This window comes from Bufo gargarizans, chromosome 1, assembly GCF_014858855.1.
Source record: "Bufo gargarizans isolate SCDJY-AF-19 chromosome 1, ASM1485885v1, whole genome shotgun sequence".
Classification (NCBI taxonomy): Eukaryota; Metazoa; Chordata; class Amphibia; order Anura; family Bufonidae; genus Bufo; species Bufo gargarizans.
Window position 1 is genome coordinate 8,270,034 of NC_058080.1, and position 25,439 is coordinate 8,295,472.

A 25,439-nucleotide genomic window follows, 5' to 3' on the forward strand; every position below is an offset into this window, starting at 1 on the left:
CATATTTCGGAGCACCAATGTAAACATTTAAACAATAGGTAATTTTCTAATTAAATATTCCCTTTAACTACTTCTTTATAACAATACCCAGACTTTAGTGTGTGCACTTTGCATCATCAGCAGCCATTTGAGCAGCTTGTCTTCATACTAGAGCAGATCTCTCCTCCCCTACCCCAGCAGGAAGTCGCTGGATTATGCAAAGCATCCAGTCAACAGCTCCATGACATCTCGCCAATCCGCTGAGTGTAGCCATAAAGTAACACAAAGTGATGCAGCCCCTTTAAATGAATTGAAAACATTCTTTCATCCTGGAGTTATTTTGCCAGGAACATTGCTATGCATCATTTTAATTGCCCCTTTATAACAGCTGCCAGGCTTTAATGTGTGCACATTGTATCAGCTTATAATTCACTGATTAAAATGAAAAACAGGAAACTAAACAATGACCGGGCCCCTGATTACAGAGCACGCAGCTTCTCTCCTCACACTAACTCTGTATTTTCCACTGTTGATACAAATATAATGATAGGCCTTTCTTCCAATTCCTGTGTCTTCTGCTTCCAGCTGAGCACCTAATAAAGCTGAAGTATGGAGCCAAGCCACCACAGAGGTGGTGGGTGTTCTCAGCTGCAATTCCTCTTCCTGCATACAAAGTGTGAACTGAAATAACATTCGGTTAGGTTACTTTGTATATAATATTACCTCCGAATGCCTTACATCAAGTTATCACACTTGTATCACATTACAATTACCCAATTATTAGATTTTTCTATTGATGTTACCAATGTATGGTCTCTTCAGCAGCCATTTTAGCAGATCTGTGTCCATACTGTGAACAAAGGCAGCTCTTTCTCCCCTCTCCCAGCGGGAAGTTCCTGCATTATACCAGGCACCCAGTCAGCTCTATGACTTCTAGCCAATTAGCTGAGCACATCCAAATCCTTGTTTATCTTGCCAGGGAAGGATAAGGAAACCCTCACGGCTAGTAAATGATCGGCACCTCTGCAAGCAGGAGTTTAAGGCCGAATTCTCACTTCAGTTATTTAGTCAATTATTTCCACCAGTTATTGTGAGCCAAAACCTCATGCGAGTCAAAAACACAGAACAGGTGCAGATCTTTCCCTTATACCTTATATCTGAGTAGGCTTCACTCCTGGTTTTAGCTCACAATGATGGAAATTACTGATTAAATAACTGAAGTGTGAACCTGATTAGGACAGACTTTGTCCAGATGCAGACAGCCATGACATGATTGGAGCTAAATCCTTGGTGGAAGCCCTTCTTCCCATGAAGCACAGTAAGGCTGTCTTACTGTGCTTCATGGGAAGAAGGGCTTCCACCAAGGATTTAGCTCCAATCATGTCATGGCTGTCTGCATCTGGACAAAGTCTGTCCTAAATGGATAAGTCAATCAATAACTTATTTTTTGGTGGAGATGTATTCGAATAAAGCCACAACATCCAATGTCCTCACGAGAACAAGTCCTGCTGACGCTCTGGCCAGTTACAAGTTATCATCAGGTGACGGTCTGGATCCAAATCATCATCATCTACATCAGTGTGTCACGGCTGTGTCTCATTCTCGGTGTTGTTTGCCGTGCATGCTGGTTGCCTGGGGCAACATGAAGTTTATGCAGCGTGTGTGTACACTTCTCCTTTAAGGTTTGTTTCCCTTCCCTGTCTGGTGCTTGTGGGGTTAACTACTTGGCTGTGTGTGGTCACTAGGTGCTTATATTGCCTGCAGCTGGTAGCCTGGAGTTTAGTTGTCCTCCAGCCTCTGTTGGTGCTGGAGCTATGCTCCTGTCCTGGGTATTCCATCTGCCCAGTTATTGAGGGCCACCTAGTGAGACAACAATATCATCCCGTTGTTACCATGTCTTCCTACCTTATCGGTTCTATGTATGGTGTGGTTTATGTTGTATGTCTAGTTGTTGTTACATGTCTGGTCTGTTTTAGTGTGTACGGTCCTGCATGGATGCTAGACACTCCCCTGTCTGTGCCTTCGGTGAGAGGGTTCCTGGGTTCCCCCCCCCCGGTGGGGGAACAACCAGTCAGTGTGCATCTCTGCCTGAGGCCTCCATGCATCCTGTCGCATGGAGGTCCAGGCAGTTACTGGTGAGTTGGTTCCTGTGTTTGTTGTTTTGTACTGAGTCCAGTACCAGTACATTTGCATGGGTTCCAGTTCGTTGTGGTGTGGACCGCTCGTGTGCCTTCTAGCAGCCGTGGCAGGTAAGTGACCAAGTATTCCGGTGTTCTTGGAACAGTGGTTATTCTTGCCACTGGACTCTTACCTGCCGATCCAGTTTTCTTCTCACTGTCATCTCTCTATGTGAGCATGGCATCTTACTGTTGTGGTATTATGTTCTAGGGGTCAGGGGGACCAGCTCTAGTACATGACAGTAAGTTTTGTTGTTTTTCCGTTGTCGCTGGTTACTAGGTCATTTGGGAAGGAACAGGTCGTCTCAAGCCCTGACACTATTACTAGGGCTATTCAGGGATTGCAGGGTCCAAGGTTCCTGTGTATGAGCCCTCCTATGATCTAGGTCCACTCATACGGATAGGATTCAGAGCTAGGATTAGGGTTTCTATAGGAGGTGACCTGCTCCCTGTCCCCAGTGTGCAGGCCTAGTTTATGTTCCCGCTTCCCATCGGTGTTCGGTTGGCGTTTCCTCCTACATCGCACCGTGACACAATGTCGAGGCCAGAACAGAGGTAGGATGAGTTGCTGTTCTGCCCAGCCGAGAATCATTACATATTACATCTGCTTCAGTTTTGGGATTTCTATAGTGATTAGTGTGGTTAAAGCACCATCTAGCGGTGCAAAGTTGTATTTCACTTAGTTTTTTCTGTTACAAAGACTGCTGCATTGTGGGTGGTGCAAAGCATCCTGGGAAAGAGAAGCCTCCAGTCTCCAGGACACTATCCTTGTATAAGTATATCTGGTGAGAGATCTAACTTTGTTTCAGGGATATTATGTTATGCGGAGCTGTTCAGCTAGTTATCATTGTTACTCAGGGAGTTGTTTCTGCTGTTAGCAAGACATGTAATCCTATGTATAGGCAGCCATTTTACCATGTGCTTTCAGTGTTAATGCAAATGTTATAGTACATGCTATCTATACTTGCTATTTATATTCTTATAGTTTTACCAATAAACAAGTTAGACTACAAAGAACAGTCCTCTTATTTGGAAGACAGGAATGGTTTATGCTGAATGTCAGACTGCACACTGTGTGGACATGTATGAAGACAGAACAATTGTCATAGGGACACGTGAAGAGTAGAGAAGATGCAGACATTAGGTCTTTATCTTCAAACTCAGCCCCCACGTCGGATACTCAAGAGCTTGTCCATCCTTTTCATATAAGCCAAAGCCCCCCACTTCACACCTGTATTCATGGTCCCCAATAAAACACTTCACAATTCGGTGTAATAGACGGACACGCTCTTCACACCTCAGAGCTAATTACACCCATACACAGTATGACACTGTTCCTCCATGCAATATTAAATCAGTTCCTCCTTCATAAGCATGTGTGATAGCTCCAAGCCCTGGATGCTCTCATCTGTACTTTTTCAGATACATCATCTACATAAAGCTCATGGTTCTTATATAAGGTGATAATTGTGCACAGAGGAGGAAGGCACCTTAATAAATATCACCTCACTCAGGACCTTCTTGGCATAAGTAACGTTGGAATCGGTTCATGGTCGATCACACACATACAGTATACAGGCACACATACAAAACACGTATCGAACTATGTATTTAAGCACAGACATGATCCTGTGCATAATGATAACTATACATGTAAACCCACTAAAAAGACAGGGTGGCATTAGCAGGAGGTGCTCAAACCCACATGCAGTCGTGCATATATACAGGGGAGCAAATCCTGCACTTGTGGCCCGTTGCTAATGGCGATCCCCAGCAAAATGCATACGGTGGAGGATGCCTGCGGCGAACCACAAGTACCACAATAGACATCCTACACAAGGTAGCAAGTGCGGATGTCATAATCAATATAACAAAACAATAGCAAAGACAGGTGCACTCTGCAGTCTCACTAAACCCTCAAACTGATTTTAAAATTGAGAGATTAGTCAACATGTCCTATGGTGTAGAACAGGCATGCTCAACCTGCGGCCCTCCAGCTGTTGCAAAACTACAACTCCCAGCATGCCCGAACAGCCTACAGCTATCAGCCTACAGCAGGGCATTGTGGGAGTTGTAGTTTTACAACAGCTGGAGGGCCGCAGGTTGAGCATGCCTGGTGTAGAACATGTCTAAGCCCGGGCACCACGCCAAGGTTTCTCAAGTAGCCCGGGACCTAAAAGATAACGGATGCAGATGGGTGTATCATCAGTAACGGATCCAGTAAAAACACTAGTGTGAAAGTAGCCTAAGCCGGCAGCACGCAATGCTGCAAACAAAGCCAAGACCGATAAATAAAACATTTTTTTATTAAATCACTTAGACTTGAAAAAAGTCACATAATGTAATGCACTTAACTGTTCTGGATCTGTGATAAGTGCGCTGTACAGCACCAACCCAATGGATTGACTGTGCTTTATAAATAAAACATATGTACATAAGAAACAAGCACAATTTAACCCCTTAAATGATTCACAAGCCTGTAAGTGGTGGTTACAGAACTTGTAGCAAGTAAGACATTAAGAGAGAAAATAATCATAAACTAATAAAAACATTTAAAAAAAAAAAAACAACAAGAATGTACAAGTCAAATTACCATCGAGAGAGAACGGTGGCGTCAGCAAAACCGACTCCTAGTGCAATCGAGACTTTTTTTTCTGCAGACCAAATGAGTTTGACTGCAGGTAAGGCAAAGGCGTCACTTCACTGTGCAAAGTCAAGGAGGGTGGGCAGATCAAATGGTGAGGTACAGGTCTAGATGAAGAGTCTAGTCTTCTTTCCATTGCAGATTAGGAAGAGTCAGACATATAAAAACAGGTGCAACATTAACAAGTACAGTTTAAAGAGCACAAGGAGTTAAATTCCGGCAGCCGATCCAGCGCCATCCATCATCCTGAATCGCTATGAAAAAAAGGATTTAGCTGATGAAGCTCCGTTCACACATCTACAAAGAACGACGAGGGACTTGGCAAAAACTTAGCTTTACTTCTCTTGTATTGATCTTGTGTCACAGGCAGAACATTTAACACAGAGAAAGAAGGCTGTTTGTTTCTAGCTCTACTTTCACATCTGACAACACCCCCCTGCTGGTTCAGTGTCTGCGCTAGAGGGGAGGGGGATGTGTCCGGTATTGCAGCTTTCGCCCACCGCTCTGCAGACCCCAAACAGACATGGGGGAGTTATTCTTCTACACCCAATAACCCCTTTAGTTGGCTGAGACATGAGCGCTTTTTTGTGTCTGTATTAGGGGGGAGTAGGACCAGGACCCTATTCGTGCATCATGCTCTAACGCAAGGTCCGGTATAAACACTCCATCAGCCAGGAACCATAAAAGTATGGGATGTGTAAGCAGCAGAAGTTCCAGAAGAATTTACGAATGCAGCTCTAGCTGTGACTGGAGTATAAGACACAACTGAGAGAAGCAAAGCTAAGTTTTAGGAAAGGTCCTCACCAAGATATATGTAGATTAAATCAAGATGTCACCTCTTGTATTCCCTGTGAACTAACAATTCTGGTGCGTTTTTTTCTTACAATTCTGTGTTGTTCCTCTGTTATTCCTCCTGAATTTGTGCATCGGCACTGATCGGTAATGCCAGTCTCTGTGGGGACCCATCCCCAACTGGTAATACCCAGCTGTTTAGGTAGGAGGAATAACAGAGGAATAGCATAATGCATGGCGATAAGAAAAATGAATTGTTATTTTATGAAGAATACAATAAAAAAAACAAAAAAAAAAAAAAAAACAGCCCCCGTTTAAAATTGGGTTAATCAATTAGAAATAGACAGTCGGTAATTTCTCCCATTATTCCACCATTTTGTAATCTTCCTATAAGAAACTTGCTTTCAATGACAAATCTTACAAGTCACCTGAAGCCTTCAAGACATAGAAAAATATTTCTCTTATAAACCCCTCCAACGTTCTCCCAGTCTGTGCTTCTCGTCATGTAAAAAAAAATTAATTGAGCCCTACACATAATCTTCTAGAAGGCTACAGTGGCCCTTAATAGGTGTGGTGCCCTTTAAGTACAGATCCGATCAAAAACGCTCGTCCTAATAGACGGCCATTACTAACGGGATCAAGGAAACGTACAGAACATGAACTCTTCATATCGCCGCCAGGTACATTGTGCTCTTCATCATTACAATAGACATTCAACAAATGGTATAAAACGTCCAACAAACTGTATAAAACATGTCTTGTGCCAGTACGAATCCGATGCGAACCCCCTGTGAACGGAGACGTGAGGGGTTCTGAACGGGTACAGCCCTTCTGGTTCAGGAGACAGAGGCGATCACTTGCTGGAATGTTTGAGGCTTTTCAGGCCGGAGGTGCTCAGTGTCCGGGATCTCTGCCTGAGCGTCAGCTTTCCGGGAAGTTCAATGTTCTCAAACATGGGGCTCTCTATAATTTCTTCAGCTTCGGGCCGCTCACTTGGGTTATGAGAAAGCATGTGCCGGACCATGGTGTGCTGCACAGGACGGAAACACAAGCAGTCAGATATTCTCTGTGTCAGTGTGAAGTTTTACAGCTCAGATATACCCACCGAAGTGCTGTACGTGTACCGCTCCCCAGCCCCATTCATACCGCTACAGATCCCACCCAGGTGCTGTCCATACAACATGCCAAGGGAGCTGATGCCGCATGACTGGTGGAAACCCCTGTGGTCAGACCCCGATGATTCCAGAGCTGCACTCACTATTCTGCTGGTGCAGTCACTGTGTACATACATTACATTACTTATCTTGTACTGATCCCGAGTTACATCCTGTATTATACTCCAGAGCTGTACTCACTATTCTGCTGGTGGAGTCACTGTGTACATACATTACATTACTTATCTTGTACTGATCCCGAGTTACATCCTGTATTATACTCCAGAGCTGCACTCACTATTCTGCTGGTGCAGTCACTGTGTACATACATTACATTACTTATCTTGTACTGATCCCGAGTTACATCCTGTATTATACTCCAGAGCTGCACTCACTATTCTGCTGGTGCAGTCACTGTGTACATACATTACATTACTTATCCTGTACTGATCCTGAGTAACATCCTGTATTATACTCCAGAGCTGCACTCACTAGTCTGCTGGTGCAGTCACTGTGTACATACATTACTTATCCTGTACTGATCCTGAGTTACATCCTGTATTGTACTCCAGAGCCGCACTCACTATTCTGCTGGTGCAGTCACTGTGTACATTACATTACTTATCCTGTACTGATCCTGAGTTACATCCTGTATTATACTCCAGAGCTGCACTCACTATTCTGCTGGTGCAGTCACTGTGTACATACATTACTTATCCTGTACTGATCCTGAGTTACATCCTGTATTATACCCCAGAGCTGCACTCACTATTCTGCTGGTGCAGTCACTGTGTACATACATTACTTATCCAGTACTGATCCTGAGTTACATCCTGTATTATACTCCAGAGCTGTACTCACTATTCTCCTGGTGCAGTCACTGTGTACATACATTACTTATCCTGAGTTGCATCCTGTATTATACTCCAGAGCTGCACTTACTATTCTCCTGGTGGAGTCAGTGTACATACATTACTTATCCTGAGTTGCATCCTGCATTATACTCCAGAGCTGCACTCACTATGCTGCTGGTGCAGTCACTATGTGCATGCAATACATATAGTTACAGTTTGCATTATACTCTAGAGCTGTATTCTCAATTCTGCAAGTTTCAGAGCTGAAACCTCTCAGAATTCTTTGCCTGCACAGAGTTTGTTCTGATGCTTAGTATTCTAGAGAGTTTTAGTTTTTCCTACATGAGATAACGGACCAGAATTGAAAACCCCATATCAGACTCACATCTGAAGCCTGCAGCATCATGAATACAGCTCTGGAGCAGAACAAAGGCTGTCACTTAGAAATTAACGATTTAAAGTAGACAGTACCCTAAAGTTGCACAAGTATACGGCTAGGTCTCAGGTGTGACCATGGGTTACTGTGTGTACCTCGAGCCTAAAGGAGGTTATAAAATGCTTACCTCTTGGGGATATTGCTGTGTGAACAGGGCTGGAAACTTCAGGTCTCGCAAGTCTGTTAATATCTACAGAAAAATAAAATACATTTAATGGAACTGTCCAACTAAGGGCTCTGCATATTCAGTTCTGAAACCGATTTTCCATTTTGTCCATTAAAGGGGTTGTACAAGAATTGGAAAGGGAGAGTTGGCCGGACTGTAAGGGAAACTTACCTGCTTCCCACTCCTTCTGCTTCCAGCCTCCGACGCTCTGCTAAGCCCTTGCTGTAAATATCCGGTTTGACATTGCCTGCAGCCAATCGGTAACCAGCTCCCCTTACATAATGACAAATGGTCACATGACATAAGGCAGTGCGGTCTGCGGTGCGACCAATGATTGTCTGCTGCGATGTCGGAGCCGAGCAGAGCATCACAGGCTTGGAGGAGATGGAGCGTCCGGAAGCAGGTTAGTAGGCTTCACTTTACCGCTCCGGCCATGTGGGGGCAGCGTGTTTGCCAACCCCACTTCCTCATTCTTGCACATCCCTTTTAAGAATCACTCCCCGTTCTTCTACAACTGCTGCAGAATATCAGGCGATAACATCAGATAGCACCAACTAGGAATTCTCTACATCAACCTGGAGAAGAGGCAAGGGTGGCCACCAGAAGGATGTCCTAAATCATCTTCTGAAACAAACTGGCAGCAATCAGCTAATGTGCACAAAGGGGATCATATGAAAGGCATTGACTGAGATGAGACAACCCCTTTAAGTGAAATACTGACAAAGTTGTGCTCTCCTATAGGACAGACGTGGTCTTCAAGAGACTGAATGGAAATGTAGGGGCCTCCTTCAGTAAGTATATGCTATATGTATGTGCTTGTATTCAAGTATTGGATCCGAGAGGCCACAGAGCCACCTAGAGGAGAACCTGGCTACTACATGCACAGAAAAGAAGGAATTTTTTAATTTGTATTGAACCAGGAGAAAAAAAAAATACAAGACGTGACTATTGCAGCACACAAAGAAAAACTCTTAGCCCGTGGACTACAGTGAGGAGGGGTCACATGTGGAGCCCCAAGGTCACCCTGGTAATACCCAGCAGTCACTGACCTGCACCCTCTCCATGTTGGTACTGAACGGATACAGCAGCTCAAATAAGATGAGTCCCAGGGAGAAGATGTCCACCTTGTGAGAGTAACTCTGGCCGCACATCTGGAGACAAGCAGAAGACATCTCGTTAGGAATGACTGGTCGTTCCATAGACAACCGGATGTCATCGACGTCACCTACCTGTTCGGGGCTCATGTACAGTTTGGTTCCCACTTGCCCAGTGTGTCGGGCATAGGCTGGCATGGGCGTCAGAACAGTTTCTTCATCTTCTTCTTGGTCCATCTCGGTCACCAACCCGAAGTCTCCCACCTTCACCACATCGTCTATTGTAAAGAATATGTTGGAAGGCTACAAAGCGAAAGAGGAGGAATTCATCAAGGTCAATATACTGCGCCTGGAGAGGTCACCAGTCCTTTAAACGGATCGGGGGGGGGGGGGATTCCAACGTTAACATTGGGACGACCCTTTTAAAAAGCTCAGCCTAGAGGTGTTTACCACAACTATGCATTCAGAACACAGCGCCCTAGTAGTCACCGCAGAGCCCCTCCTACGTCCATAGTAGTTACTGGAATCCTGTGGACGGCGCTGTATAGTTCCAGAGCTACTCTGAAGCAGCTGATCAGTGGGGAGGGGGGGAAATGGAGCATTGGGCCCCTGCGGATCAGATACTGAAAGACTATTCTGAGGCTAATCCAGCACTAGTAAAATCCTGGAATACCCCTTTAAAGACCGGCATCAGAAAGGCGAAGTGTAAGACATTCCCCGAGTTTCTAAACTTTACAATATCTTACTAAAGGCAAAAAGGGCTCAATGGGGGAACAATTTATGCTTCGCACTCCTTCTCCTTCCGGCCGCCGACGCTCTGCCGGCCCTCCCCCAGCGCCGTAGACCCGCCGGGCCGGCCCTCCCCCAGAGCCGTAGACCCAGACCCGCCGGGCCGGCCCTCCCCCAGAGCCGTAGACCCAGACCCGCCGGGCCGGCCCTCCCCCAGAGCCGTAGACCCAGACCCGCCGGGCCGGCCCTCCCCCAGAGCCGTAGACCCAGACCCGCCGGGCCGGCCCTCCCCCAGAGCCGTAGACCCAGACCCGCCGGGCCGGCCCTCCCCCAGAGCCGTAGACCCAGACCCGCCGGGCCGGCCCTCCCCCAGAGCCGTAGACCCGCCAAACCTGTGTCTCTTAAAATGAAAAGGGCGGGAGTAAGATGTAGCAGATCTTATTTAAAGGGCTGTCTAACTTCAGAAAATGGCATTTATCATGTAGAGTAAATACAAGGCCCTTACTAATGTATTGTGATTCTCCATATTGCCTCCTTTGCTGGTCCGATTCATTTTTCCATCACGTTATACACTGCCCGTTTCCATGGTTACAGGCCACCCTGCAATCCAGCAGCAGTGGTCGTGCTTGTGTGCTACAGGAAAATATGTCCTCCTGGGCACCAGACATGCCAGCACTTTTTCTCTAAACCACCCTGTGGATTTCATGGTGGTAGTTACCATGGAAACAAGCAGTGTATAATGTGATGGAAAAATGAATCCAGCCAGCAAGGGAAGCAATATCGACAATCACAATACATTAGTAAGTGGCTTGTGTTAACTTTCTCTACCCCCCCCCCCCCTTTTCTCTACTCTCCCCCTCCCCCAGCGGTGACTGGAATTTGCCAGAATGTTATCATTTGAATGGAAAGTATCACCTACATTTATTCTGCCACTTAAAGGGGTTGTCAGAGTTATTTTTTTGTTCTTTGTATGTTTCTAACTAATCAAATCTAACAGCTTTACCATGCACTTACTGCATCTGTAGTTGCTCCTTTCTCAGATTCCACTGAGGGTCACATGACCTGTGATGTCAGCTTCTCTCCCTGCTCTGATAATGATTCCTGCACAAGCCTGAGAGAGCAAATATGTGGCTGTACATAAGAGTCACTGTGCCCCTGCACTGCCATTGCCCTCTCCCTGGATTCTTAACCCCTTCAGCTGCACAGACTCAGGGCTGAAGGCTTTACTGAGTAGCTGCAGGCAGCGAGGAGACAAATGCTGGGCATAGGAGCTGACAGAGGTGTTCTGCACAAGAACAGGTAGGGGGGGGGGGGGGGGGGGGAAGATCCTGTGTGTATCAGCAGTGTCATTGTACAGCTGGGGCTTGTAGTCCTACACATACAACATGCTGCAGAGTCTCCCAGCAGGCAGACATGTCACTCAGGGCAGCAGTGTTATTCACTCCCTATGCAGAACAGGGGGAGGGGCAGAGATTGTTGTTATTGCAGGTAAACAAAGGGCCAGAAGAGAACCAGGGAAATGAGGAAATATATATTTTTTTACCTAAAACTTGCTTAGCTCAGTTATATCTTGCTGCCCATCAGATTTACAGTGCCATATATTTTTCTTTCATAACTCAGACAACCCCTTTAACCTTTGATTTTAATCTGTTTTTATCTTTTGATTGTAGATTTTTTTTTATTCTGCTTCTGAACATAGTTATGGGGGCGGCCATCTTGGCTGAGCTGTTAACTCAGCCTTTAGAGTTCATTCACACATGCGGACCGCACATCGCCGACACTTAATAGAAAATGCCTAATCTTGTCCGCAATTGCGGACAAGAATAGGACATGTTCTATTTATTTTATTTTTTTCGGGAACGGAATTGTGTGGCCCCATAGAAATGAATGGATCCGCAATTCCGTACTGCAAAATACGGAACAGAATTGCGGATGTGTGAATGGAGCCTTAGGCCCCTTTCACACGGGCGAGTATTCCGCGCGGATGCGATACGCGAGTTGAACGCATTGCACCCGCACTGAATACCGACCCATTCATTTCTATGGGGCTGTTCACATGAGCGGTGATTTTCACGCATCACTTATGCGTTGCGTGAAAATCGCAGCATGTTCTATATTCTGCGTTTTTCACGTAACGCAGGCCCCATAGAAATGAATAGGGTTGCGTGAAAATCGCAAGCATCCGCAAGCAAGTGCGGATGCGGTGCGATTTTCACGCACGGTTGCTAGGAGACGATCGGGATGGAGACCCGATCATTATTATTTTACCTTATAACATGGTTATAAGGGAAAATAACAGCATTCTGAATACAGAATGTATAGTAAAATAGCGCTGGAGGGGTAAAAAATAAATAAATAAATTTTACTCACCTTAGTCCACTTGATCGCGAAGCCCGGCGTCTCCTTTGTTGAATAGGACCTGTGGTGAGCATTAAATACAGGTAAAGGACCTTTGATGACGTCACTCCGGTCATCACATGGTACGTCACATGATCTTTTACCATGGTGAAAGATCATGTGACGCACCATGTGATGACCGGAGTGACGTCATCAAAGGTCCTTTACCTGTATTTAATGCTCACCACAGGTCCTATTCAACAAAGGAGACGCCGGGCTTCGCGATCAAGTGGACTAAGGTGAGTAAAATTTATTTATTTATTTTTTACCCCTCCAGCGCTATTTTACTATACATTCTGTATTCAGAATGCTGTTATTTTCCCTTATAACCATGCTATAAGGGAAAATAATACAATCTACAGAACACTGATCCCAAACCCGAACTTATGTGAAGAAGTTCGGGTACCAAACATGCGCGATTTTTTTCACGCGCACATTTTCCCGCACCGCCCGTGTGAAAGGGGCCTTAGAAATATGCTTTGCAGCAGCCACATGGACCAGAGACACAGAATAGTCTGGAGGGGACCCTATTGACCTATGGGAGACAGTTGTCTAAGGCATGCTCTGTCACCTGTGCAGAGGTCAGGAGGGAGTAGATAAGCTGTTATATCACCTATTGTGAATGGTGGATCCTGTGTTATCTATATATAGGTGATAACGGTCATTGTTACCCTGTCTGTGATGATAATGAGATGAAGTTTGAAAAGCAATCTCTACAGACCAAGATGTGGCACCTACGCATCTGGCACCCAGCACCCTCCACCAATCAGCTGTTCCCTGCTGCCTCTGGGGCAGAACATAGCCCTTAGAACAGAGCCAGAAGCAGAGCTCAATCCAAAGCATAATCACCATGTCTGGTCAAATGAATGGGAGCCGAGCTGCACAGAATCCCAACCGAGACTGCACCATTCACTTGAATGGGAGCAAGGCTGCAGTACTCGGACATTGCCACTGTAGAGAGGAAGGAGACTTCTGCTTCTGGCACCATCCACTGTATAGTTTCTGGCGCCTGCCCGAAACGGCTGATGTTAGACACCCAACATTTTGATACTCATGTCCTATCCTGAGTCCTAGAAAAAAAATAAACGTCAAAGAGGTTGTCTCATATCAGCAAATGGCATTTATCATGTAGAGGAAGTTAATACAAGGCACTTACTAATGTATTGTGATTCTCCATATTGCTTTCTTTCCATCACATTTTACACTGCTCATTTTCCAGGGTTACAAGCACCACTGCTGCGCAGATAGGAGGTGGCCGGGACAGAGTTGCTGCACATACGTGCCTATGTGAGCTCCCTTGGCCCTGCTTTTTCCTATAGTGTGCAAGAACGACCACCGCTGCTGGATTACAGGGTGGTCATAACCATGGATACGAGCAGTGCATAACGTGATGGAAAGGAAGCAATATTGACAATCACAATACATTAGTAAGTGCCTTGTATTGACTTTCTCTACATGATAAATGCCATTTGCTGAAGTGAGACATCACCTTTAGGTGCATCGAGAGGAGACAAAGCCCTTGTTCCTTCGGCTTTCTCTGTCCCTTTCCTTCTTGATCCAACAGGGCCAGGAGAGATACCTAGGCAGGAACCTGGCGCTGCAAAAAATATAAAATCGAGAAAAAAGGAAGGAAGGGTTGGCACAGGAAACAGATGGAGCAAGGGTGCACAGAGGGGCTCAGGCCCGCCCTTAGTGCACTTAACACCTTATTTGCATAAGCATTGAAAGTACTTTTTCTCCAGAACAAAGCAGTGGATCACTAAGAGAAAGGTATTATCACATTCAGCTGAGCTAGCCCTGTTTAAAAGCGGATTTCCTGGTGACTGACCCCCATTACTGGGGGTTGTCAGGACTTTACTACTGGAGGCCATATGCCAACAATATTGGATCGGTTGTGTTCTGACCCAGAGAATCCATGTCAACCAGATAATTAAAGAAGTCCCCATTGGCTTCCACGGCAGAGTGTCGCTACTGCAGCGCTGTGCCATCCAAGCTCTAACTGCATACAACACATCTCTGGAGCAATTAATTAACCCCCAACCTCCTGCATGAGAATAAAGCCATCTTATGTGGGTTCCCCTTCCAGGAACAGGTGTACGCACCTTGAGATCCCTGTGCATCAGGCCTTTGCTGTGCAAAAACTGAACAGCTTCTGCAATCTGCAGAAATATATTGAGGCTCTCAGCCCGTGGCCGGTCCTCCAGCGTGCAGCGCGCCTCCATCCAGTCTTTAAGGTTCTCCTTGCGGCACAGCTGCATCTGTATGTAGAGGTACACCTTAGGAGAGCTAGGGTTCAGCTTCTCAGCCATATTTTTGGTTAAGTCCAAGTTCAGGGTTTTCGGTCTGGGAGGCGAAATGGACAAAGTGCTTGGAGAGGTGGGTTTACTCTCGCTGGAGGAGTCTCCCTGAGAAAACTCGCTGGTCGTAACCACAACGGACACATCCGTCCTGTTTTCTAAATTATTGGATGAGTTGTCGCAACCAGAGTCTTCAAAGATGATGGAGGAGGAGGTTCTCTCATGTAATCCAAGATCTCGAGGCTCGTAAGGAACGCCCATGTCCTCGTCATCCATTGTGCTGTGCTCCAGGTCACAGTCTGTAAGGAAACTGTCCTGCAGGTTCACCACGGCGTCATCCTCTGTAGAGAAGTGGCGAGGAAACGATCGTCCCCGTGGTCGTCTTGGATCAACAGCCATAAACCTGGTGGACAGAGAGCACTGACTTTCTGAAGAAGGGGTGAGGACTTCTACCTGCTCCTTCATGGAGAAGGGGTCTGCACTCCGAATCTTGATGGAGAGGCCATCCATAGGAGTAGGGGAGCTGAGGGGCCACTCGGTGCTGAAATATAGAAAAGTCACATCAAAAGACTTGAAATTTTGGAGTGCTATCTGCAATAGTTCCAGATACAGTTCCGCTATGCCCTAAGAGCTGCCTACTCGGCATCTTAGATGAGGAGGTTTGGGGTCATCATCATAGGATTTTTCTGAGCGAAACCCTATTTTTTGCCAGAAAGACCGTCGCCCTGAGATGGATGGATGACAGGGCGCCTACACTGGGTCAATGGAAAGCGCTGGTCAATCAGGCTGTAGGCATGGAAAAGGTTGTCTATATTCACAGGAAGTGCCCGCAAAAGTTTGACAAAGTGTGGGGTGAATGGTGTGCGTCCCCTTTGACTGTGCACAACGCTTGTATGTTTTCAGCTGCTGATGTGTGATATATTGTTTATATCTATTGAGGTGCTAGCCTCTTCTATCTCATGGTCTATAAAAGTCACCTGACTTGTACGCCTCCTTGCTGTATTGGATCTAATGCCATACTGTCTGGTACTACTGTGCTTGTACTGTATCCCCTGCGCGGGATTGAACCTGGATTTGCTACCTCTATGCTTGTGATAATGTAACATGCCTTTCTTGTTAAACTTCAATAAAACGAGTTTAAAAAAAAAAAAAGACTTGAAATTAACAAGAACATTATTGACACTGATCCCAAAACATGACGACTGTCAATGCGCCCTAGGCCGTCGGTTGTAACAGGGCTAGGATCACATGCCCAATGTACGGCACATGAACATTACAACGGGGAGAACAGAGAGCGCAGATATTGCAGATAACTCCTTTAAAGGGTGACCTATCCTCTGGTCTGACACCCGGGGCCCCCCGCTGATGAGCTGTTTGAGGAAGGTCCTGTAAGCGATGTGACCTTCTCTCAGCTCACCGAGCACAGCGCAGTACATAGTATTGTGGCTTGGTATCGAGCTCGGCCCTATTCACTTCTATAGGGCTGAGCTGCGCCTAGGCCATGTGACCGATCAACCTGACATCACTTGGCCATGGTAGGAAAAGCTGAGAGAAGGCCGTGGCGCTACTGCAATGGCCGCTGCGGTGTCGGACAGCTGACCGGCAGGGGTCCCCAGGTGTCGGACAGCTGACCGGCAGGGGTCCCCAGGTGTCGGACAGCTGACCGGCAGGGGTCCCCAGGTGTCGGACAGCTGACCGGCAGGGGTCCCCAGGTGTCGGACAGCTGACCGGCAGGGGTCCCCAGGTGTCGGACAGCTGAGGGTAGTGCATGTAGGGCAGGGCATGCTCTGTGATGTGCAGAGAGAGGGGAGGAGCTGCTCTGTCCTCCTCACGTATTGCCAGTTCTATCTCAAGTAATACTTCAATGACCCATTATATAACAAATCTGGAGCAAATATTCTTGGAAGTCTGCACTGGGCCATTCCTGTTTTCCCTCCTGGAAACGTATAAATTAACAACTGAATACTAACTTTCTCTTCTGTTGACAGTGTCCCATCACTGCTGACAGTATTAGGGCTCATGCACACGATTGTATTTTCTTTCCATGTCCGTTCAGGTTTTTTTGCGGACCATATATAAAACAATTCATTTCAATGGGTCCGCAAAAAAAAAAATTTTTTTTTAAATAAACTGAAGTTACTCCATGTGCATTCTGTTTTTGTGTGTTCGTTCCGCAAAAGAAAAATAAAAACAGAACATGTCCTATTGTCTGCATTACGGACAAGAATAGGACCGTTATTAGGTGCCGGCTGTTCTGTTCCACAAAATATGGACAGCAAAATACATACGGTCAAGTGCATGAGCCCTTACACTGAGCAAGTGATAGGCCCTATAGGGAGAATGGTCACATCCATTTATTCTGTTATGCCTCCTAGAAACTCTTGAATACATTGTTGACTGGAGATTACCAGTTGGAGGTGTGTGCATACTACAGTTGGACCCCATCAAAGCAGCGCTGACTGTAGAGACCCGTCCCTCAGACTAAGGGGGAATGGTAACAATCTGTTTATTCATATGTTTTCAATAGGAATAACAGAGGAATGGCAGAGTGCAGGGCTCTAAAAAAAAGATGCCCTGGAATTGCCATTTCATGGGGGAAAACACAGATTTCAGAAGCTCTTAGATGTGGATCCAGCTTTTTAATGCTAGATGTGTCCATGGTAATCCTGCCAGTGATGATTATTATACTGATGTAGACAACATTATTCCCATTAGCCTAAGGCAACATAACCACATTACAGAAGGGACCCTGCTGGCACAGCCAGGGCAAAAATAATGCTGGCTGGATCTGTACAAGTCAGTCTTTGGGGGTAAAGGGCGACCGTACCATCCATCTTTGAGCCACAGCTCATCCATTTTCTCTTGCCACAGCTCTGGCGGCTCTTCACGCCAAGCATTGAAGTAGCGCACAATCCCAGGATGCTCCAGTTTGGCCAGCGCCTTGACTTCCCGCATCACCTTCTCTCTGGCCAGCTTCCTAGGAGGAGAGCAGAACAGACCTGGGTTAACAGAATGGTGTACAGTCAGTGAGCCGTGCTACCAATGAGAGGGACACGGGGGCTATGATTGTATGACCGCTTATTTCCTGGGCAAACATTCCAATTTAGAGGGGCTTCCTGGGAGCACAATACTGACGACCTATCCACCGATCAGCTGCTGGAAAAGACCAGTGAACGCTGTGGCCTCTTCCTAGGGAAGGGACGGTCACAAGGCCTAGATACAGCTCAGTCACATTGTAAGTGAATAGACCTGGGCTGCAATACCAAGCACAGCCACTACACAATGGATGGCGCTGTGCTTAGTATGCTGTGAGGAGGCATCAGCACTTACCAGAGTGTCATGGTCTCTTCACACAGCTGGTGGGTGGTGGTGTCAGGTGTCAGACCCCCACCAATCAGATCCTGAAAATAGATCAATGTAGTACTCCCAGAAAACCCTTTTAAAAAGGGTTGTTGACCTTGGACAGCCTCTTCTTGTCAGAAGGGTCCCTTGACTATAAGCTGATCGCAAGGTGTCCTCCTCATGGGACTCCCAGCGATCAGCTGCCAGTAATCTGTATGAAAACCTGGCAGTTCCTGTTCAATTTCCTTGCAGCGCCACCACAGGTGAAACAAAGTATTACACAGTGCTCCCAAACCCTTGGGATATCTTGTGTAATACAGCACATGTATTTATTTTTTTTTTTAGGCGTTTATGGTATTGCAGCATTCACTTAAAGGGGTTTTCGGGGATTTTAATATTGGTGCCTTCCCTTCACCGTTTACCTGCTCGCCGTCTACATCACAGAGGTGAGCAGGTGTCACTACAAGCTCCTTTCTAGTCAAGTCTGGCACGGTGTGCGGCCGTCTCTTCATCCAGCTGATCGTGGGGGGGTGCTGCAGATCTCATATGGATGGCCTATCCCAGAAAACCCCTTTAAATAGGAATTAAAGGGGTTGGTCCATCTTACTCATTGGTGACGTATCGCTAGGATATGCCACCAATGCCAGATAGGTGCAGGTCCCAGAGGAGAGTCCTCCAAAGCAAATGAGAGTGTGCTGTGCGGATTTCTCAATTCACTTCTATAGAAGTTCCAAAAAGAGGAGAGTGAGCGCGCTCAGCCATTTACGAAACTACCATAGAAGTGAATGGACGGTGGCCATATTTGCATGGCGCTCCCCCATTTGCTTTGGTGGGGGTAGGAGATGGGTAGGACTGCCCACCAATGGGTGAGATTGGCAAACCCCATTAATTGCAATACCAAGCAGAGCCCCTGAACAAGAGCAGGGCTGTTTATGGAGGAAAAATCGCAATCAAATGCAAAATACGCCCACTAACTTGAAACATGTCTGCCGTTACCTATTAGGAAGCCGGATCCTCTTGATGGCATAGTTACAATCGTCAACTTTATTTCTAGCTTCAAATACCACTCCGAAGCCTCCGCGTCCTAAACAGCGGATTGGTTCAAAATCAGTGAGATACCTGCAATGAGAAGTGAAGGGTTAACAGAGGGAATCCCATACATGAAACTCCTTCCATTATGAATATTAAAAGGGATTCTGTCACCAGTTTTTGACCCCCACATTCAAAAATATGGTTATGTTCATGGTGCCCTTGTGATTCCTAATGTGGTCTTATAAGCTAAATCTGTGTGCTCATTTAGTGTAAAAACGTTTTATCTAACCTGTCATTCATCTCGGTAAGGTGCCCAGGAGGACGCTCATGTCTCCAAGATGCCGCCCGCCGCCGTTCGTGCCCAGCTCCAACTTTGCTTTCATCAGCGCCGCCTTAGAATCCTTTTCAACGCCTCCGGCTCTCCCTCACTCCCCCCTCCTTCTCTAAGATCCCGCGCGTGCGCACAGGCCTGTGCCTGATGCGCCCGTGCGGACTTCTCCGTTCAGCTTCATTGAGCGAAGTGCGCAGGCACTTTGCTCAACCGCCCGATGACCTGAACGCTGGCGCACGTGCAGGATCTTAGAGAAGAAGCAGGGGGGAGTGAGGGAGAGCCGGAGGCGTTGCAAAGTATTCTCAGGCGGCGCTGATGACAGCAAAGGAGGAGCTGGGCGCGTCGCTGATGACAGCAAAGGAGGAGCTGGGCGCGTCGCTGATGACAGCAAAGGAGGAGCTGGGCGCGTCGCTGATGACAGCAAAGGAGGAGCTGGGCGCGTCGCTGATGACAGCAAAGGAGGAGCTGGGCGCGTCGCTGATGACAGCAAAGGAGGAGCTGGGCGCGTCGCTGATGACAGCAAAGGAGGAGCTGGGCGCGTCGCTGATGACAGCAAAGGAGGAGCTGGGCGCGTCGCTGATGACAGCAAAGGAGGAGCTGGGCGCGTCGCTGATGACAGCAAAGGAGGAGCTGGGCGCGTCGCTGATGACAGCAAAGGAGGAGCTGGGCGCGTCGCTGATGACAGCAAAGGAGGAGCTGGGCGCGTCGCTGATGACAGCAAAGGAGGAGCTGGGCGCGTCGCTGATGACAGCAAAGGAGGAGCTGGGCGCGTCGCTGATGACAGCAAAGGAGGAGCTGGGCGCGTCGCTGATGACAGCATAGGAGGAGCTGGGCACGTCGCTGATGACAGCAAAGGAGGAGCTGGGCGCGTCGCTGATGACAGCATAGGAGGAGCTGGGCACATCGCTGATGACAGCAAAGGAGGAGCTGGGCGCGTCGCTGATGACAGCATAGGAGGAGCTGGGCACGTCGCTGATGACAGCAAAGGAGGAGCTGGGCACGTCGCTGATGACAGCAAAGGAGGAGCTGGGCACATCGCTGATGACAGCAAAGGAGGAGCTGGGCACATCGCTGATGACAGCAAAGGAGGAGCTGGGCACATCGCTGATGACAGCAAAGGAGGAGCTGGGCGCGTCGCTGATGACAGCATAGGAGGAGCTGGGCACGTCGCTGATGACAGCAAAGGAGGAGCTGGGCACGTCGCTGATGACAGCAAAGGAGGAGCTGGGCACATCGCTGATGACAGCAAAGGAGGAGCTGGGCACATCGCTGATGACAGCAAAGGAGGAGCTGGGCACATCGCTGATGACAGCAAAGGAGGAGCTGGGCACATCGCTGATGACAGCAAAGGAGGAGCTAGGCACGAACGGCGGCATCTTGGAGACATGAGCATCTCCCTGGGCACCTTAATCTGATGAATGACAGGTTAGATAAAACGTTTTTTACACTAAATGAGCCTGCAGATTTAGCTTATAAGACCACATTAGGAATCACAAGGGCTCCATGCACATAACCATATTTTTGAATGTGGGGTCAAAAACTGGTGACAGAATCCCTTTAAGCTTTCCCCTACACCATTATACAGGGGCTGCGGGGTCCCACCCTCTTGTCCAGAGACCTCATCAGTAGGTGGACACCTGTAAGTAGTCTCTTCTACCATTAACGTGTGATCCTAAGTGTAGCGGGAGCAGAGTGGCTCTTCCTGCCGGTGCCTATGCACAGTAACAGGGAGATGGCTGTCCATAATAATCACGAATACAAGGACTCTCCTTACAGCAACAACCTGCCCGCCTGAATGTGCCGCCGATCATCCGATGAATCATGGCTTCTGTGCAGCAGATCGTGTGGTCTAAACAGCGATCTGCTGCTCAGAAGCCATGATTTTGTAGGAGGACGAGGGATCGCTATAGGGATCCCCCGTCCTCATACAGTGAAGGAGATCACTGCATTTTAATGCACGGTCTCCTTCGCTGAACGAGCAGCCGACTGTCAGGAAGGAACGCTTCCTACATCATCCCATGTAAACCCAGCGTAGTAAATAAACTCACACAATACTCTATGGCTTGGTAATGGGGAGCCCGCTGTGTGTTCGTACCAGGCTCCCCCCCCCCCCCCCCCCAATACTATATTCTGCAATGTCTACATGTAGGGTTGCTGTACAGATAAGGGTACTTTCACACTAGCGGCAGGACAGATCCGACAGGCTGTTCACCCTGTCCGATTCGTCCTGCCGCTTTTTCACTGTGCTGCCACTCCGTCCCCATTGAGGCCGCCGGACTAAAAGTACTCCATGTCCGACTTTTTAGTCCGGTGGCCTCTCGCCGCTCTGCGCCGGAGCTCCGCCCCCGTCCCAGTCAATGGGGATGGAGCGGCAGTCCGGCGGCACGTCGAAATAGCGGCAGGACAGATCAGACAGGGTGAACTGCCTGTCAGATCCGTTCTGCCGCTAGTGCGAAAGTAGCCTAACTGTGATTTGTATCCGTGTCCAATCTGAAGGAAAACTAAAAAAAACTAAAAACATACCGCAGACATTTGCCATCTAGTGTGTTGTCAGTCAGTGTTCCACAAATGACAGAACAGACGAGAATAGTCCTTTGTAGTGGAGTGCACCATTCTGCTACACGGACCACTATGCGGACACCGCTATTTCAGAGGCAGAGCATTACCTGGACACATATCCACAGCCGTTGTAGTCACTTCTGCTCTCCGTCAGCTCTCCACTCTCGGGCTCATACTTATTGTCCGTCTGACACTGCGTCTCCGATTCTTTCCTCTTCTGCAATCCATATAGGAAAGACAAAAAAATTAAATAAAATAATGACTACCAATGACTTGTGATGAGACATACAGAGATGGCAGGAACGTGCGGAATATACTGATACACCATTCAAGTATACTTAGGGGTCAAAAGTAAGTGTACGATGGAAATTCACATAAGTGTTCACCTAAAACTGGAAAACTCCTTTCAGGGCACTTTCACACTAGCGTTATTCTTTTCCAGCATAGAGTTCCATCCTAGGGGCTCAATACCGGAAAAGAACTGATCAGTTTTATCCTAATGCATTCTGAATGGAGAGAAATCCGTTCAGGATGTCTTCAGTTCAGTCTTTTTGACTGTTCAGGACGGCGATAATATGGCAGCATGCTGCGGTATTATCTCCGGACAATAAAACTGAACGCTTGCCGGAATGCCGGATCCGGCATTAGTTTACATTGAAATGTATTAGTGCCGGATCTGGCATAAAAAATACCGCAAAGCCGAAACCATCCTTCCGGTCTGCACATGGACAGACCTTTAAAAATGTGAAGAAAAAAAAAATATATATATATATATATAAATATAGAAACGGATCCGTTCTTGCAATGCATTTGTGAGACGGATCCGCATCCGGATCGGTCTACAAATGCTGTCCGTTTGCATGCAGGCAGTTCCGGCGATGAACTGCTTGCCGGATCACTCTGCCGCAAGTGTGAAAGTAGCCTAAGGTAGAGGGGAGGGGCGGATACAAGTACCATATTTTTTCGCTTTATAAGACGCACCTTGGTTTTTGAGGAGGAAAATGAGAAAGAAAAAAAAGAATGTTTGAACCAAAAGGTGTGCTTTTGGTGGGTTTTGAACTAATGGGGGATCTGTGGATGACACCGATGGGGGGGGGGGCTGTGGATGACACCGGTATGGGGACGGGGTGGGTGGTATCTGTGGCTGATGCATTGTTATGAGGGATCTATGGATGACGCATTGCTATGGGAACAACTGCAAAAAAAAGGGGGGTCAGTCCGCACATCCCAATGCCTGCTGCCATGGCTAGAAACATACAGAAAAAAATATATACAATGCCGCAGCACTCTGCAAACACAAAGTACAATAATGCCATAATTATAGAAAACATTCCGGTGCTAATGCTACGCTTATTTAGCAAATTTGAGATTCTTGGCAAATACATTTTGTACAAAATTATTTGGGCCCGTCTGCCGCACGTCAAGGCAATCGCTAAGACAGGAACCTAACACTGAATCCTACCTGTTATATGCCATAATGGGAGTGCAGGTTCCACATGCATGCTGGGTCCACTCTATACCGCTCCTGGTGCCAAATGGCTTCCAATAAATACAATGAGAGCAGGCTACAGCTTTATACTTACTGTAATTAAAATCAGCCTATGGGGCAGACAGGCTGGCCAGGGGTGCAAGACCAACAGGAGTCAGCCACACCGCCAGCTCCAGTACAACTGCAAAAAAGGGGGTCAGTCAGCACATCCCAGTGGGCTCAGCATCCATGTTGGTACCTGCATTGCTGGGTTTAATGGAGGCAGTTATGGCATCAAAAATGGTAAAAGGCAGAGTGGACCCAGCATGCGTGTGGAACCTGCACTCCCTGAATTTTATGGTGGCCGTTATGGCACATAACAGGTAGCATTTAGTGTTAGGAACCCGTCTTACAGAGATGACGTTTGGCAGACGGGCTCAGATGGTTTTGTACATTGCCAAGAATCTCAAATTTGCAAAATAAGCGTAGCATTAGCACCAGAATGTTTTCTATAATTATTACTTTGTGTTTGCAGAGTGCTGCGGCATTGTATTTTTCCTGCATTGCTGGAGGGGGTGGATCTGTGGATGATGCATTGTTATGGGAGGGGGGGGGGGGGGGGATCTGTGGGTGACACACATAGCATCTTATGGTGGTCCCCTCATGGCCCTATGTGTTACAGTATTACGCTATTAATGTGTCCCCTCAAGTCCCTGTGTGAATATAGTGACCCCATTACACCGGGCCCCGCTCACAGCAGTCTTTATATGTAAAGTTTATTTAATGCTCAAGCAGTGGCTCCCCAGCGCAATTGTCTGTAGTAGTACTCACTAGCTCACTCAAAGCAGCGGTCAGGCCGGCAGCGTAACGTCAATCACTCAGTCACGCTCCTGCTCTGCCAGATTCATTAATTAAGTGGGAGGAGCATGACGGAGTGAGTGACGTTACGCTGCCGTCCTGCTGCTTTGATGGTGAGTAATACTACAGACGATAACGCTAGTTTAAAGGGACTCTGTCACCACTTTCTAACCCCCACTTTTAAAACTATAGTTCTGTCCATGGAGCCCCTGTGATTACTAAGGTGTTGTTATAAGCGAAATCCGCAGGCTCGTTTTGATAAAAAAAACTTTTATCTAACCTGTCACTCATGAGGATAAGGTGCCCAGGGCGTTTCTCCTGGTCTGAACATGCCGCCCGCCGCTGGTGCCCAGCTCCTCCTCTGCCTTGAATTAGCGCCGCCTGAATGTGAAGAAATACGCCTCCGGCTCTCCCTCAGTCCCCCCTCCTTCTTTTCTAAGATCCCGCGCGTGCAGCAGTGTTCGCGTTATCGGGAGGTTGAGCGAAGTGCGCATGCGCACTTCGCTCAATGAGGCTGAATCGAAAAGTCCGCACGGGCGCATCAGGCACAGGCCTGTGCGCACGCGCGAAATTTTAGAAAAGGAGGGGGGACTGAGGGAGAGCCGGAGGCGTATTTCTTCACATTCAGGCGGCGCTGAAAGGATCAGAGGAGGAGCTGGGCACCAACGGCGGCGGGCGGCATGTTCAGACCGGGAGAAACGCCCTGGGCACCTTATCCTCATGAGTGACAGGTTAGATAAAAGTTTTTTTAATCAAAACGAGACGGCGGATTTCGCATATAACAACACCATTGTAATCACAGGGGCTCCATGGACAGAACTATAGTTTTAAAAGTGGGGGTTAGAAAGTGGTGACAGAGTCCCTTTAACAAACCAGAGCAACTGCTTGAGCATTAACTAAACAGACTTTACATGTAAAGACGGCTGTGAGTGGGGCCCGGTGTAATGGAGCACAGTGACTGCGGCCGGCGATGCATCAGTGTCAGCCATTTAAAAAATGGCACCATTCGCTTTATAAGACGCACTGCCTAGTGAGATCTGTGCTGCTGCTCATAGAGCATTGTCTTCCCAGGTGACAGCAGGACTAGTTGTGCCCAGGTTTACGGCATTGGAGTGTGAACAAGAGTGTTT

The 25,439-nt window shown here is 47.4% G+C and overlaps 1 protein-coding gene across 2 annotated transcripts in view; it reads right to left on the reverse strand.

Moving 5' to 3' along the window:
• Positions 1 to 4,443: 4,443 nt before the first annotated feature.
• The window catches only part of EIF2AK3 (eukaryotic translation initiation factor 2 alpha kinase 3), a 40,929-nt gene continuing 19,933 nt past the window's right edge, over positions 4,444 to 25,439 (reverse strand). For both annotated transcript variants that reach the window (XM_044294364.1, XM_044294356.1), the window contains 8 exons: positions 22,091 to 22,200; positions 19,058 to 19,180; positions 17,547 to 17,696; positions 14,525 to 15,260; positions 9,432 to 9,599; positions 9,252 to 9,353; positions 8,164 to 8,226; positions 4,444 to 6,622 (listed from right to left, as the gene is read on the reverse strand). In XM_044294364.1, coding sequence (XP_044150299.1) covers positions 6,446 to 6,622; positions 8,164 to 8,226; positions 9,252 to 9,353; positions 9,432 to 9,599; positions 14,525 to 15,260; positions 17,547 to 17,696; positions 19,058 to 19,180; positions 22,091 to 22,200 — 1,629 coding nt within the window. In that variant the 3' untranslated portion in view covers positions 4,444 to 6,445. The remainder of the gene's footprint in view (positions 6,623 to 8,163; positions 8,227 to 9,251; positions 9,354 to 9,431; positions 9,600 to 14,524; positions 15,261 to 17,546; positions 17,697 to 19,057; positions 19,181 to 22,090; positions 22,201 to 25,439) is intronic.